This window comes from Chroicocephalus ridibundus, chromosome 11 (genome assembly GCF_963924245.1).
Source record: "Chroicocephalus ridibundus chromosome 11, bChrRid1.1, whole genome shotgun sequence".
NCBI lineage: Eukaryota > Metazoa > Chordata > Aves > Charadriiformes > Laridae > Chroicocephalus > Chroicocephalus ridibundus.
Window position 1 is genome coordinate 16,651,299 of NC_086294.1, and position 15,765 is coordinate 16,667,063.

General features: G+C 43.0%; 1 protein-coding gene and 1 long non-coding RNA gene across 4 annotated transcripts in view; both read right to left on the reverse strand.

Moving 5' to 3' along the window:
• Nucleotides 1-2,196: 2,196 nt before the first annotated feature.
• Nucleotides 2,197-4,784, reverse strand: HNRNPA0 (heterogeneous nuclear ribonucleoprotein A0). The gene has a single exon (XM_063349273.1). The coding sequence runs from the start codon at nt 4,490-4,492 to the stop codon at nt 3,557-3,559; it is 936 nt and encodes a 311-aa protein (XP_063205343.1). The 5' UTR covers nt 4,493-4,784; the 3' UTR covers nt 2,197-3,556.
• Nucleotides 4,785-5,940: 1,156 nt separating this feature from the next.
• LOC134522177 (uncharacterized) overlaps nt 5,941-15,765 on the reverse strand; it is a 52,297-nt gene continuing 42,472 nt past the window's right edge. The window contains exons 10-11 of one of the 3 annotated variants that reach the window (XR_010072957.1): nt 9,970-10,153; nt 5,941-8,269 (exon numbers count right to left, since the gene is read on the reverse strand). This is a non-coding gene — a long non-coding RNA (uncharacterized LOC134522177). Of the gene's footprint in view, nt 10,154-15,765 lie in introns of all 3 variants that reach the window. The other 2 variants (XR_010072956.1, XR_010072955.1) reach the window with 2 other exon arrangements.

Consider the following 15,765-nt stretch of genomic DNA (forward strand, 5'->3'; position numbering starts at 1 on the left):
TGTTCACGCAGATTACAAAAATAAAAAGAACATCTGTGTTTTAAGAAAACTACTGCACTTTTACTTTCATTGTTAAAGACTGAAAGTAAACTAATTGCTCTCACTTCCCATTTCTCACAGGTGAAACCCACACAATCCAGCATTCATTCCTGAACAGGCCATTAAACTATTAATTTCAGACACATATACTTCAGAACTAAACTACAAACAAAGAAACGGCAAACTAAAGCTACTTTATTTCTACCTCCACGACCATCCTAGAGCCATTGTGCAGTCACAGACTTCTTTATTTACATGCCAGCTCTATACATTTCATCTTAGTTCTTCCTACACACCTCTGTGCAGACGAATCCACCCAGGGGCCAGGAAATTACCAAATACCATTAAATACATAAGCAAAGCTTTAGCAACAAGTCTCTTCTGTTTACTAGGAGCTCTACTAGAAACAGGTTTATATTCAAAGAGAGTCTTTAATAAAGTCACTGTGTCTTTAACACTACCCAATACAGATATGCATCTCTTTCTGTATTCCATGGCACATCCTGCCATCACTGCCCGTTCTCAAACCAGAGTTTACGCGAGCCTCTCCAACGTTACCTGCATGGTCACAATGAAGTTCTTGCTCCCCACAGGTCAGAGTAGAGCAAGTCACACCTACTCAAGACACTGGCCACAGAACACTGTTAAACAGATGACAGTCTTTTAAGAGAGAGACTAGGTAACATGCTCCCTAATACAGGTGCAATTCCTGGGATCTACTTTTTGTTCTAGAACACATTAGCCCGACAAGAGGACTATTACGAACGCAGATAATCAAACAGCATGATCCAGTACAATTCTCAAAATCAAGCTGTAGCTTGGCAAGACCGTCAGATTTCACACATAAAGTCACTTTTTTAAAAAAACTACTCGCTTCTAGCATCAACGTATTCCTTCATGGCACGTGACATGTGAAAATGCCACAAAGCTCTAGTTGGTGCACAAACTCCTTCCCAAGTCAAACGACAAGCAACATCACCAAAGTGAATTTAACTTTTTCTTTCAAAACCAGGCTGTCCCTTGATAAGGTAAAGTCCCCATTGCAAGGGACTAAATCACACGCCCAAACTAACACAGGACCTAGAACTCAGCAGTTCATTTCAGCCACAAAAAGGAAAGTTGTGCTTCAAGCGAAGCTCAAGGATGACTGTCCAACACAGTTTTAAAGTGCAAAGGTAAAGTAAAAAACTTCAAGCCCAGTGAGCTGAAATAAAACCAAACACCTGAAGCTGTCTGCCAACAAGAGCTGTTACTTACAGTATTTTACAAATACTTCTCTCAAATGACTTGCACTCTCAACAACATATCGGTGATGCTGGTTCACAACAGAGGCTAACAAGCTTTTGAGATAAAAAAAAATTACAATATAATTGCAAATAGCAAGGTACTTGGAACCCGTTTATAAAACCTAAGCCACAGACAACCATAGAAGAGTCATAAATTGCCACAATCAAGAGGAAATTCAGCTCTTGGTTTAAATCCTGACAATACCAAAAGGTTGTCATGTTTATTTAAGCTCACATAGGTAATTAAGTTGATGCTAGTTTACTTCTAGTAGCAACAAAAGCCCTCATTTCAACTAAAACCAACATCAGGTTAGATTGACATCAAAGACTGACAATACCTTGAAATTTCATGCGAAATCCTCAGCCCAGAAGCACAAAGCCCTAGATGTTTACTTCCCACCGGAATCAGTGGGAATTACGTGCCTAGTATCTTGCATATCTGGAGCAAAGCAAAAATCAGATGTGGTCCCACAAAGCACCAGCATTAAAGACTAAGCGCTTAGACACCTGCAGTCAAAATAATTTTGTACTTTTTAAAATCCATGCCCCGTGTCATATATACTCTCACTCAAGCACATAAGGAATTCAAATCTTTATTTGATATCCATAAACGTTGCTATTCTATATTTCTATGCAGGAAGGCAGTTTTCCCCTAAAACATTATGCTTTTTAATAAACAACAAACTTTAATTCTATTGTGTGAAAGGGCTACAAATATACATTTGTTAATCAAGCAGACTACACAGATATTTTTGCTTTACAACTGGCACCTATGTTACTGGTACACTTAGCTGGCTCATTTATCATAGTGCTTTGCCCACATAGTTTAGATTATCACTTTCTGAAATATGGGCAATTGCAATTATTTAAAAAAAAAAAAAGAATACGTGCTGAGGCAGGTATTGCAAATCCGTTCTTTTTTCCAGTCAATACTCATGGAGCCCATCTTTATTCACGTGCAGATGTCATTGCATTCTACACCAGTCATCTAGTGGCATAAAGTAACTTTCAGAAGTCTAGTACAAGAGTTAGCAAACCAATTTTACTCCTGCTGTAACGAAGCCTGCAGCAAGGGGGCTGCCATCCTGTCGGTAGATGGTGCTGCGAGAGATTCTCGGGGAACTTTAACGAAGGACAATAGTTCAGAGTGAAAAGTCTGTTAACCCGGTACTATGAAAACAAGTACGCGTTTAATAGAAGAGATAAATGTCGACCCTTTCCTGGAAGGAATCACACACAGACAAACCGATAAGAGGACGTGAAACTAAGCAATTGGAAATTCTGAACATTTTATATGAATGAAGCACATGCTTAACACAAACTATTTCTTCAAAACTACACAGTACATACGTTGATGGAAAAGTCCTATAGAAAAAATTGACCAACCATGTCAGCACGTCAAACTGCCTAGTACAAGATGGTGGATGCACACAAACTGCATAAGTGAGAAAGAATATTTAAAAAACAGACCACATCCACGGATTAGTACTTCAAAAATTTCTCTGTCGAATGTTTGAAAACCAATAAATCCACTAGCAGGGTAGCAAAAAAGTCAATTAGGACCTTTACTTGCAATAAAATATTTACTCTAAGTACACAGAGATTTTAAAGCAGAGGAACACTTGCTTTGAACCTAGCAAAGCCTTAAAACCGTACGGAATGGATCCTAGGAAAAAAAATTAGACATGTAAAGGTCAATGAACACAATGATTTATTTAAAAAATAAAAAACGTAAAAACGATTTTTTTTCCTCCTTTACAGAAATGTTAATTTCAGTCATGGGATCCGAGTAGATTTTGTAGAAAAAAACGTAGTAGCCAGGTATCGAGTCCTTACAACAAAGGAAATTCCCCCATAACCCTCCCCAGTTTTTACTCCAGATCAGCAAGACACTTCCCACCCCGTACCCCCAAAAAAACAAATTAAAACAAGACATTTTTTCGTTGCTAGTATAAAAACGACCAAGGTCCAAGTAATAATAAAAAAATAGAGTCCATCAATGACTGTAACACAAAGTATGTGTATGTGGGGCCCAGTCCATCTTCAGAGAGAAAGAAGTGGCATAGGCAGCAGAGGCAACCCTCAGGGGGCATTTAGGAGCTGCTCCCACAGCAGGGAGGCATTTAAAAGGAGCTGCCCTTCAGCGAATGAGGGGAGAAACCATTTAGAAGCTGCCCCGTAGCAAAGGGAGGGCTCTCCACGCCACCCCCAATGGGTATGGGCGCTCCGGCTCAGAAAGAGCCGCCCCCGTAGCCTCCCCCACCATAGCCTCCTCTGTACGGTCCACTGTTACTGCGGCCCCCCCAGTTGCCGCCCCCTCCTCCACCTCCTCCGCCGCTCTTCATGGGGCCGTAGGAGGACTGGTGCTGGCTGTAGCTGCCGAACCCGCCGTACCCGTTGCCGTAGTCGCCGCCTCCCCCTCCGCCTCCGTAGGAGCCGCTGCCATAGGAGCCGTAACCGCCGCCGCCGCCGCCTCCTCCACCGTAGCCGCCGTAGCTATTGTAACCGCCGCCGCCTTTGGACAGGCCGTTGTGATCCCGGTTCCCAGATCCGCCGCCGCCCCGACCCCGTCCTCCTCCTCTGCCTCCCCGGGAGGGCCTGGAAGAGCCGCCGCCTCCCCCGCCCGACTGGATGTCCTCCTTGGGCACGGCCTTCTTGACCTCCACGCGGTGGCCCTGGATCGGGTGGAACTTGACCACGGCCGCCTTGTCGGCGGCGTCGTGGTTCTGGAAGTAGACGAAGCCGAAGCCGCGCTTCTTCCCGCTCTGTTTGTCGGCGATGATCTCGGCCTTCTCCACGGGGCCGAACTGGCTGAAGTGCTGCACCAGGTCCCCTTCACCCACGTCCCCTTTGAGGCCGCCCACAAAGAGCTTCTTCACCTTAGCGTGGGCCCCCGGTTTGGCCGAGTCCTCCCGGGACACGGCCCGCTTCAGCTCCACCGCGTTCCCGTCCACGGCGTGGGGGGAGGCGGCCATGGCGGCGTCGGCCTCCTCCACCGCCGAGTAGGTGACGAAGCCGAAGCAGCGGGAGCGCTTGGTCTGCGGGTTGAGCACCACCACGCAGTCGGTGAGGGTACCGTAGGCCGCGAAGTGCTCCCGCAGCCCGGCCTCCGTGGTCTGCACGTTCAGGCCGCCGATGAACAGCTTGCATAGTTGCGAGTTCTCCATGCCGCCGCCGGTACCGGGGCTGCGCCTGGGCCTGGCGCCGAGACTCCTCCTCCTGTTGGGGGGCAGCTCCGAAGCTTTTTTTCCCCCCTTCTCCGTCTTTGCCGCTTCTTCCCCCTCGCTTGCTGCGAACACTGCGAACAGCGCGACCTCACGGCTGCGGCAGCCGCCGGCGATGGGTCCCTCGGCCGGGCCCGACGCCTTCGCTTCGCCTCACCTGACCAGCAGAAGAGACGGGGGCGTCCCGGCTGCCGCCGCTCCTCAGACGGGGGGTGGGGGGTGGGGGAAAACACAGGCACGCACAAAATGGCGGCTGCGACTTCTCAGGAGCTCGGCCGGCGACTGGTGCCCACACAAAGGGGACGCTGGGAGCCCCGCCCCCCCGCCCGCCGCCGCGCACGCCCCCCGCGCCGGCGCAGCCAATGAGAGCGCGCCGCCGGCGCCGCCCGCCACTCACCATGAGGGGGCGGGGCCCCGGCCGCGATCGACGAGCGCGGCGGCTAATCGGAGGGCGCGACCTCCGCCGCGCGTCGGCAGGAGGCGCGGGGGGTTCGCCGGTGACGGACGCGGCGGGCAGCCAATAGAGGCGCGCTGTAACGGCCGGTGATAGGGGGCAGCCTCTGCGCGCGCCGAGAGAAGGGGCGGGGCCGGGACCGGCCCGGGCTGCGCCAATGCGTCAAGCCCGCGGACGTTAGCCAATGGGCGCCCTCCGGCGCGGCCGCGCGCGCTCTCCGCGGGCGGGGGCAGCGGGCGGGGGGCCGGCGGGCGGCTCGCGCGGGACCGTTTGAAACGCTTGACCGTTGGGCGGCGGCGGCGCGCGCCCCTCCTCACCTCAGCGGGGCCCGCCGCTGTCCCCGGCCTGAGGGGAGCGGCGCCGCTGCCCCATCAGGGGGGACGAACCCCCCTCAGGCCGGCGTCAGCCGCTGACCGACGGCCGGAACCGGCCCGTCCCGGATGGGCTTTCTTTCCCTTCTGGCTGCATCCCGTCCTCCCCCGCTGCCAGCCCCGGCCTCGCACCTTCGTTCCCTTCAGCTCGCCCGCTTTCCCCGGCTGTACGGCCACACGGACGGTATATTCCTGAGGGGCAGGGACTCCCCTCTGCGGGGGATTTCTCCGTTCCTTTTTATCTGCTCCCTCTTAGCCTTAGTTGGATCTTCCCTCGTTTGTGTTCATTTTCCCCTTTCCAACATGCTCCCGCCTACCCACTCTGTTCTCTCAGGCAGCTTCTTTCTTGCTTTTCCTGCCACAGTTTCCTCCCCCGTTTCCCAGTCTGCTTTCCAACCCAATCACTGCCTCCTCACCCCTAAATCTCTAAAATCTCATTTAGCTCTAAAAAGGAGGTATTTTCTTAGACAAATCATTAGAGATATTCACGGGTATGCAAGTCCCATGACATGACTAATAGTGAGATGGATTTCCCTTTTTTTTTTTTACTTTAATAGTACCTTAGACATTGTCAGCTTGAAGACTGAAGCACTATTTTCAACATAGTGATTTTTTCGTCAGAAACAGGATTTTTTTCTATTTTTTTGTCTTATACCTACTACGGTTTATGTTGGAAATTATCTAGGAACTAAGCACAATTTTTTTGGTGGAATTTTCTTTCCTTGAAGATGAAAAGGTCAGTTCATCACATCTCACTAGGCACATCAGCACCTCCACCGCATGGTTTCTGAAACTCAGGTTAACTTAGTCCTCCTCACAGATACTTGTCTCATCTGTTTCTAAAACCTTCAGTGAAGGCAATTTCACAGCCTCTTCAGGTAGCATCTGCGTGGGGACTGCTGCGCTCCAGCCATCTGATCCTGCCTTCTCTCATGTGCCAGCCCTGATGCTTGTGCAAACACAGCAGTCCGCTTAAGAGAACTGAGACAGCCAAAAATAGTTTTATTGTGAGAAAGGTCTTCGGTTTTAGCTGCCTCAGCTTTCTGAAACAGTTTGTTGCATGATCCCAAGTGCTGCAGCTGGCAGGCTGCAGAACTGCAGTATCCCCCTGATTTAGATCAACTGCTGTGGAAACGCAGCCTTGGAGAGTCGCCGATCCGAGCGCAACATTGACGGCGCTGGGCGGTTAGTTAACTGATGGAGTCCAGAGGGGCTGAACGTTTCAGCACAAAGTAAACACTGATTCTTCCTTACTCCTCTTCAGATGGCGTCAACTCCAGAGACTAACACTGCTAGTAAAATTACAGCCTCATTTCTGTCACCAGGCCAAGTTTTCATGCTTTAATCTCAAAGGCTGTGATTATCATTAACCAGTAGAATTAATACTTGCAATATAAATAGTCTGATTTTTCTTAAACTGGATTTTTTTTTTCTGTTCTAGCCAAGTCTATTAAGAGTAACTTATTAATATGACAGGAATATTAAATGTCCACGTTTGACATCCTCTTACAGGGAAAGATGTCAGGTGTTTAGATCCATTTATCTCAACGCATGAACAGACACAATCATTTCAATCATGTTATCTAGTTTTAGAAAAGAGATTATGCTCATAATGTCACTGAAATATTTGTGGGTTTAAAATAAGCAAACATATCCTACTCTATTTCTCTATTTAAAAAAAAAACCAACAACTTCTTCCCAGAGGTTGTGTGCAAGCTCCACACAATTACAGGAAATACAAAAATACATTTTGCCTACCACTTATTGTAAAAACTGTGTGGCCCCTCCCAAGATAAATTAATATCTGTTTCATGCAGAAAATAACCCACGAGAGTTTTATAGACCCTTAATAATTTACAGCAAAAAGGAAGAAAAATTAAGAGGCGCTAATTATGGCCTCAACAGATACCAAAGAAAACAGAGCGCTTGTTTACTGCTCCCTTTCTCTCCCTGAAAGCAAGACAGACAAGTAGGCCAAGGAAGAGATCAAAGAAAGAAGTCACTACTTCTTTCAGCAGGAGGAGATGAGGGTCTTTAAGATGTGAGCAAATCAGCAGGCAAAATCAGCCGCTGACACAACTCAAGTATAGCCCAACTGCTTCCTCTTCATTTGCACTTCTGACTGGTTGATTAATGAAAGGAAAACACCTTTAAAATATATATACCCATCTCTTGCAGATAGAAGTGTCTCCTCTGATACTACAGAAAGGACACACTTCACTTGACCTGGTGTCCTCCTGTCCAATGTCCTTTCCCAGCTGCCGTGTAGATGACCTTGAGCAGTTCACGTATTCGCTCTAAATCACGTTTTCAGAGTTCAGTCCCCACATTGAAAGGGCCAGGCACACTGCAAACGTACACGTGCCCTGACATACCAGCAGGCTCCGGTGATGCAGGGTTTCCTAGACAGCTAAACGTTCATTCCTCCTGCGTATCCCACAGACCTCGCAGGTCACCTGAGACGCCGTGGAGACTCCGACCAGACCTCTCCAATTCCTGTCAGATTCACGCCTGGTGAAGCATCCAGTCACCCAATCAGTGCACCAGGTCACTTGTTATGAACATTCCCACGAGTTCCTTAAATGTGCCTTTTCCTCTGGCTGCATGAGCCGCTGCAGACATGAGAGACACAGGTACCACAGCGGTGTACGCACAGAGCCAAAGCAGGAGTCTCACCGTGCACATGAGATGTGACAGGTCTGCTAAAACAGTCAACACTCCAACAGCTACAGCAGTCTCCCCACCATATTTTTAAACGGCTTTTAACTATATGCAAGTAAATGCATAATATTGTCCTATATATTTAAAAGGCAAACACCATTAAAAAGAAATACATACTTTTCCCCTCCTGACAGAGCAGTCGCAGCATTAAATTGCTTCAATTCAGAGAACAACCTACAGAATAAAAATTCATTGTATAAGCAGTTTAAGTTTCTAACACAGGTATAAGCTCCACTTGTATCATCACCTAAAGAAAATGCATGTCTCAAACCAGAGGCACTGGCCAAATAACGCACTGTATTAAATGTCCTCATGGGATATTTTAGTTAGAAGGATTATATATTATATATATTATTATACTTTCTATACATTACTATATTATTCTATATATAATATATATATTATTATATTATATATAATAATGTATTATATTGATATTACATTACATTATATTATATATTAGAAGGAAGGAAAACCGTATTATTTTCATGCACAAAACATTCCAGTTATTCCAGTAGAAAGTATACTACCTAGAGTCCACAGGAGGGCATCACTGCTTAAGAGATCGTGAAACAGGAATTTCAACAGTCCCTTTCCAGCACTAGGCTTCCTATGTTACCATGTATTCTAAGTAGAAGCTGATACAAAATAAATTATTAAGAAATCTTTATAGCAATTTTTGTCACTAAAGAAATATACTTCTGTCATGCTGTTTAATGGGTCCAAACTTCTAAGACAGAAAAGGAATGATGAAGTTTTGGAAAAGAGCATCAGGGGCAACAGAAAGACATTAGGAAGTCAAAAGTAGCTCTTATAAATATTTTGATTATGTAAACCCTCGTATAAACACAGAGTCATATCCTTTTAATTTGTTTCAACCTCTTCAATCTCGTTTATATCACTGTGGTTGGCTTCCATAGTCAATAGGTGTTGATTCATTTTTTAAAAACAATTTGAGTGTATCAACTGTATTTTTTTTTTATGAGTGCAATCTTCTAGCTTTCAGTCTGGTTTTATCTTTCCACGGTCTGAAAGCATTCTGAAAGCAAAAGGATTCCTTCATACAGCTTGTTCACTGAATTAGTTCTGCATTGACATTACGCTCCTTGAAGACTGTAATAACATCATCCTGCCTACAGACAGATTCCATCCTGATTTTCTAAATGTGCAGAGGTGGAAACAGTTGGGAATAAAGGGGATTCAACCGTAATTTCCCAGATCACTCGGAGAACCACACATTCACGTGAGGAATTTTAATCTAATCAAAGAGATATTATTAGACTTTCAGAAGCCCCACTCCTACTCAAATCAACACCCCAGGCAGAGAGTAATGTTGCAGTTCACAGGAAGACACCACAAACCTCCCCATCCTGGCCCCTTGCTTTAGCTATGACTGTGAAGAATTTCTTAAAAGAGATACAACTGTCCTTGAGAGAGCTCTGGCTTTTTTGGCAAAAGATATATCTTTTGCCCTGTTCTGCTGTTTGTACTTTCACCTGCATAAACATCAAATCTGTGATCTTACTTTTGAAACTATCATGAATTAGCGCTGGTTGGGAGAGGGCTTTCATTGAAAAAGATTGATTAAAATGCACTGAGAGGAAACTAGATAGTCTTTTGCCTACCTGAAGTTTGAACATGACACTCTTCATGATAAAAATTCCTACCCTGTGCAAATTCAGATGGGGAATAAAACACTACCCCTCTCTTTTATTCGCCTAATGCAAAATAAGATATTCTTCAGATAAAAAGGTAACAACAGAATAACCCACAGGAACTATTTCTTCAGTAAGTAGTATCAAAAGTTCATCCTACTGAACAAAATCCTCCCTGAGCCCTTTGTAAGGGGAGTGCGCTGAAAGTGAGAAACACACCTTTGTGAGGGGTGAAGTGGAAAGTCATCAGAGAATTGAATTTGCATCCTTTTCTTTGGACTCGCATTACCATTTTTCCTTAAATCCTGCCCTCCCTCCTCTTCCCTCTGAAGCTCGGTTTCTCTCTTCCTCTTTCATCTTTTCACTCTTCTGTCATAATTGATGATTTCCTTTCTTCTCTTTCCTAAAAGTTTATAGAAGAGCTGGTCATAATTTGGAGCGATGGGATGAAAGTAAGACAGCAAAATACAGTCTGAAAAGTCAAGGTTCTTGCCAAGGATCAAAGATTCTAGCACTGCTGCGACAGATGTAAAAGGGCAGATCTTTATCTGAGTCCGAGACAGACTAGGATCATAAGTTTTGCCAAAGGAAAACCTGGAGCCAGCAGCAATCTCAGTCATGCTCTGATCTTTTTCATCTGCAAATCTTTCTTTATGTATTTTCCCGTTAAAATTAAAGTCTACTAGCTTTTTTCCCCATTAGCTCTTCCTAGGCCCCGTCTATTTCTTCCATGGAACCTCTGTAGGGTGTTTTTTTGTGGTGCTTTTGCATGACTCACATTTAGCTTTGCTTGAAAACAGCAGGAGGAGTTATGCTATGAAGTTCAATATGTACCTGCCTGAAATTAGCTGTATGTTATATATACTTATATATTAGGTGTATAAAAGTGAGGCTTTTCTAGACACAAAATAGCCATTGATAATTAATATTTTGAATTGAGAAAATCAAAACTCTTACTACAGTTTGAAACATGCAGGAAAATCGAAACAGACTGAGATTAACAGGAAAAACCCCTTTTGATTATGTAAGTATTTCTTAATTAACAATTAGGACAGTGAAAGATGTCATGGCATGAGAACAGCAGGGTTTGATGCTGACAGTGTTGTTATAAAAAGACTGCAGAATGGAAAAAAAAAATAGAGATACAAATGATTATATTGCCCCAAAATCTGTGAGCTATTGAAATAATTCTTTTTTTTGGCAGAGATTACTCTTGGAAAGGATCAGCTGGAGAAGTTCTAGAAAGCTACAAAGGATTGAATCAGGATTTGGAAAGTGGAAACTATTATAAAACATGAATTAATGCAGTGACACTCCTATTACAATTGCTCACATATCTTATCTCTTTTTCAGGAAGAAAAGTAACTTGGCTGACCCAAAAAATAAAGATGCTAACCTTCCAGCCAGAGAGTATATCAATCTCCATCTCAATTGTGTGCCAACTGAATAAGGTCCAGAAATTAGCCGAAAGTTCACGGCATGACATAATTTTAAAAAATGAATATGCTATTATAAGTAACTCATTTAAAGTTAAGGCAGATTTTAAAACAGTTGACTTTTCATTCTAGGCATGACCTAATTGAGAGGTACAGACCAGAATGAAGCGTCAAGGATATTGCAAAGCTATTCTCTAGAGCTACGCAATACAATGGAGTGGAACCTAAACTCCAGATATTAAACTGAGTGATTTTTGTGATAGTTTTTTCCAATCAGGAAAAAAATTCTGAATTGTGGGGCAGTGCTCCAACTTGCACGTATTCATCAATCCTTCTTTAGCTGCATGATCTTTGGAGAAAAATTTACAGCGCATCTGATTTTCAGATGTTGCTAGTTTGGTCAAATTATAACCTATTTGCTGAAGATACCTTATTAGGTTGTTGATCTCTCCATGAAACAGGAAAACGTACAGGGACTGTGGTCTTCCTCCATCATAGCATATTATCTTACTTTCCTGACACTACCCGGCACATCTGACACTAACCTAAGAGATTTCCAATTATACTTGCTTATTTCTCTGTGCCTCTTTGAAGTGCTATAAAGAATAATACTTATAAGTATCAGGAAGAAATATTCCAGATCCTTCAGGGATATTACAGCTCACTGACCCAGCTCTTGGCTAAACTGCTATTAAAGAACTCTTTCACCTAGGAAGCTGAGAAATCCTATGTGTACGTCTCTACTAAATCTGGCTTTCTGAAGAAGGGGGCTGGCACCAGGTAGGAGCAAGGGCTGCTGCGCAGCTACATGGGAGAAGGAACTCGGCAAAAAAGCAAAAGCTTAGAGCGGTCAGCCATCAGCAAAGATTCCTGCTGGGGAAGGAATCATGTAAACGCCAAAGCAAAAGGTGAGCTCAAAGGATTTATATGCTAGAGAATTTTTCACCAACAGGTTGTTGCCAACGCAACAGACGATATTACAAACTTAAAGTTTGAAAAAGTGTTTATTATGGCACCTAATCACTTAGCCTGGTTTTCCACACTGCCCATGGTCTGTATGCCGTAGCCTGGGAGCCAGAGTAATCGCATGCCTGTAATCAAGACGAGACTGCACTTCATAGACGTGGAGCTCGTTTAGCTGAGCTGGCTGGTTCAGATGATCGCGCCCTGAGCTCTGGTGCTTGTAAGGGTTAATTGCTGCCTGGGTTCAAACTAGCTTGGGAACGTTTCCGCAAGCTGAGGTCATGCCTCTAGCTGCTGGATAACCAGATGTTTGGAAAAGATGTTCCAATTGATTTCAATATGGGTATCATACCTGGAAAGCTTTTAGGACCAGGCTTTTATTGGAATGATTGTGATGAGGTGATAATCAGTATAATGACTGGCATTCAGTATAGCAAGAATCGGCACACTAATTGTTTTGAGGTTTCTTGTGCCTTTGTTTGTTTTGCAAACTGAGACAGAAATTGCTACTAAAATTATTTAAAAATCATATCAAAACACGTACCACTTGCTACAACATAGAGTCATCTCTGAACTGCTGAAATCCCACAAAGGCAGAGTTACTAAATTTACACTTGCCATTGGCAAGCTAATGCAGTCTTATCTGCAATATATTTTAACTTTTTGTTATCAGGTTACATATAAAGTTTGCTTCTCACTACAGCTGCTGTCCTGCCTTCCAGTTAGTTATCAAAGTCTACTGATAAAGGCTATTTTCCCATCACTTAATATTAAGCAATTTAGAAATAACGTGATCATTAATAGAAAGTAAATACAATTCTGCTACCCATTAACCTTTTTTGCAAACAGATGCTACAGCATTTGGCTGAAAACAATATACCTTGATCCCTTCATACACAGCATAAAATCCACTTACTATATGTACCTTTGACGTCAGGCATAAATAGGCTGGGAACAGCTACACCCACGAGCCTCTGATGTCGGATGTGATCTAACTCACAACAGGTTACAACAAAATGAAATCCACGGAAGGCAGCAGATTGATAGGACTGTAAAACTAAGGGGCTCACACGTTAAACACTCCAGTTTTTCCACGGATGGAGGACTGCATACAGAGTTATATTAGAAACAGAAGCCTATGTAAATAAGAAACCTGACCTTTGTTTGAAATTTATGAATAGAATCAGAACACCTTTTAATTTTACCAACTTATTTCCTTTATAAACAGATAATGCATTTTTATGGCTTCTTCTGATGCATATCTAGCACATTTCATTTTTAGGTCTTGATTGACTTCCGGAGCTATGCTACAACCAGAAGCAGAAATTCTGAAGTACTTTGGAAAAGCTTTGTTTTTATAGTATTTTTGACATAATGAAAACCAGCAAGTGCTAGAAATATTTTAGAAAAGTATATTCACATTGCTCAATGGTAGCATTTTGGTTAAAATTTCAGAATTCGCATGGAACTCTTGGAATAAAAAGCAATGGACTAAAGTAAAGGAAAGGAAATTTTAGGTGGAGGCATTAAGGAAATCTTCCTAACATTAAATTAGGCACTTGAATACATAATCTAGGATTACCATGGATGTTTAAAAAACAGGTTGGACAAACACATAGCGAATAGATACAAACATACTAGAAGCAGGAGGTTTGTCTGGCTGATCTCAGAGGCTCCCTCCACCTACAAATACAACAGTATGACAACTAACAATATTTCCAGATAATTAGTTCTAATCTACACTCTAGGTACAGCATCAATCTTGCTCATCCCCAAAATCCTACTGCTTTTCAAAGTCATTCTCTCCAAAAAACCAGACACAGTAAGACAGACGCCAGTATTCTCTCAGATGTTTTGTCTGCAAGTTTCTAATTCTTTAATTTAACCAGGAATCATAATTAGTTTCCCAAGTCTGCTCCCATGCAAACACATTCTAAATCTGGACTATTTTCTTGCCTTTGCTTTTTCTAGTAGTGGAGAGCCACAGGAGGGTTCAGCATAAGAGACTGGGATACTGGGGGTTAAGGGGACCCAGGTACGGATTCAAGAGTTTAAAAAGCAATGTACCAAAGAGCACACCCTAAGAAAGACCAGCTCCTGCCCTGTCCCATAAACACCCACTCTAAATATTTAATAGGGAAACACTGAATGCTAATTTTTATAAACAAGCGACTATAAAAGGTATGGGCTTTTACTGGAAAAACAGTAATAGTAATAATAATAATAAAGCCCCTTTTCAGGACATGCCAGTGTAATGTGCCATGCTTTGCTTTTCAGGAATATTTTTATATCGCTGGAGTAAACGCTAAAATAGCAATTTGTAATGAAAATAGATGATCTTAATTGCAATAGAGCAAATGATACATTTAACAGGGTGTGCATGCTCTTTCTAAGTAGCTTACTGTATTTTCATATCTCCCTCAGTTAAAAAAGCAATAAGCCATCTGCAGATGTTTATGTATGAAATCCAACACAGGGAAAACATTTGCACTGCAGAACAGATAAGATAATTGAAATTGAAATTGCGAGATAAGGTGTCTGACAGGGCGGAGGGAGGCTGCACAGTGGAAGAAAATCCATCCCCATGACTACTGGTCCTTTCTCCTCCCTGCTCATTGCTGTTCGTCTCGTCTTGGATTCCAGAGCTTGTTTTATTCCGCAGCAGCCTTTCTACAGACTGGCAGATTCAGTCACAGTTGGAAATTGTGGAACTGTGGTTTGTTTCAGAAAGAAGATTTTAAGTATCGCTTTAGCAGCAGATGGCTTTGCTTTGGATTCTTTTATACACAAAGGAGATGTGTTTGCTGGCTTTGTAATTAACTCCGAAAGGAAAAAGGAAAACTGTTAAAGGCAGTGTGGATATGACTTGAATTTTTCATGAGGTAAGAAGTCAGAAAATAGATAAAACTGTGGCAAAAGTTACTGAAATAGATCTTTTAAAGGATTATTGTAGTCTGTACATCCTATATTTAAAATTGAATGGAAAGTTTCCTCCAGATTTTATCCGTGCAATACTTTGGAACTCAATGAACAGACAATGTGTGCAACCAAAACATTTACTGGTCACTTTGAAGGGATGAGACTATGCATCTTTAACATAGGTAAGAAAATACTTAGCAAAGAAAGCTTTTTTAGAACTGATTTTCTTTTAGACTATGCTTTTAACTTTCTTCTGTTTATGCGCATTTCAGTAATGTTTCTGCATCTAGAGGAATGAAACAACTAGGCTAAGTGGATTATCATTTCTTACAGAGTTAAACTCTCACTATGGTAGAGAATCTTTTTCAAAATGCACGGATTAGGGATTGAAGTAATTAGTTCTCTTATTAAACACTTCAGTCCAATTCTGACATCAGCTGTAACTGTGGTTCAAGGATGCTGATTCTGTTAATATTTATCAGCTTAAAAAAATGCCTGTATGTATTGCAACAGTTCAACGTGCTGCAGTAAGTACCAGTGTCACTTATTTTTCTAATGCTGTGAATACTCCAGATGTTGAAAGAAGACAGATGTAATTGTTTTATTGCCAAGGAAATGTTTAAATTGCCTTGCAGAATGACATGGACTAAAGACTAAACTTTTTAACTTACAGTACAAACCAAACAGTGAAAACAAA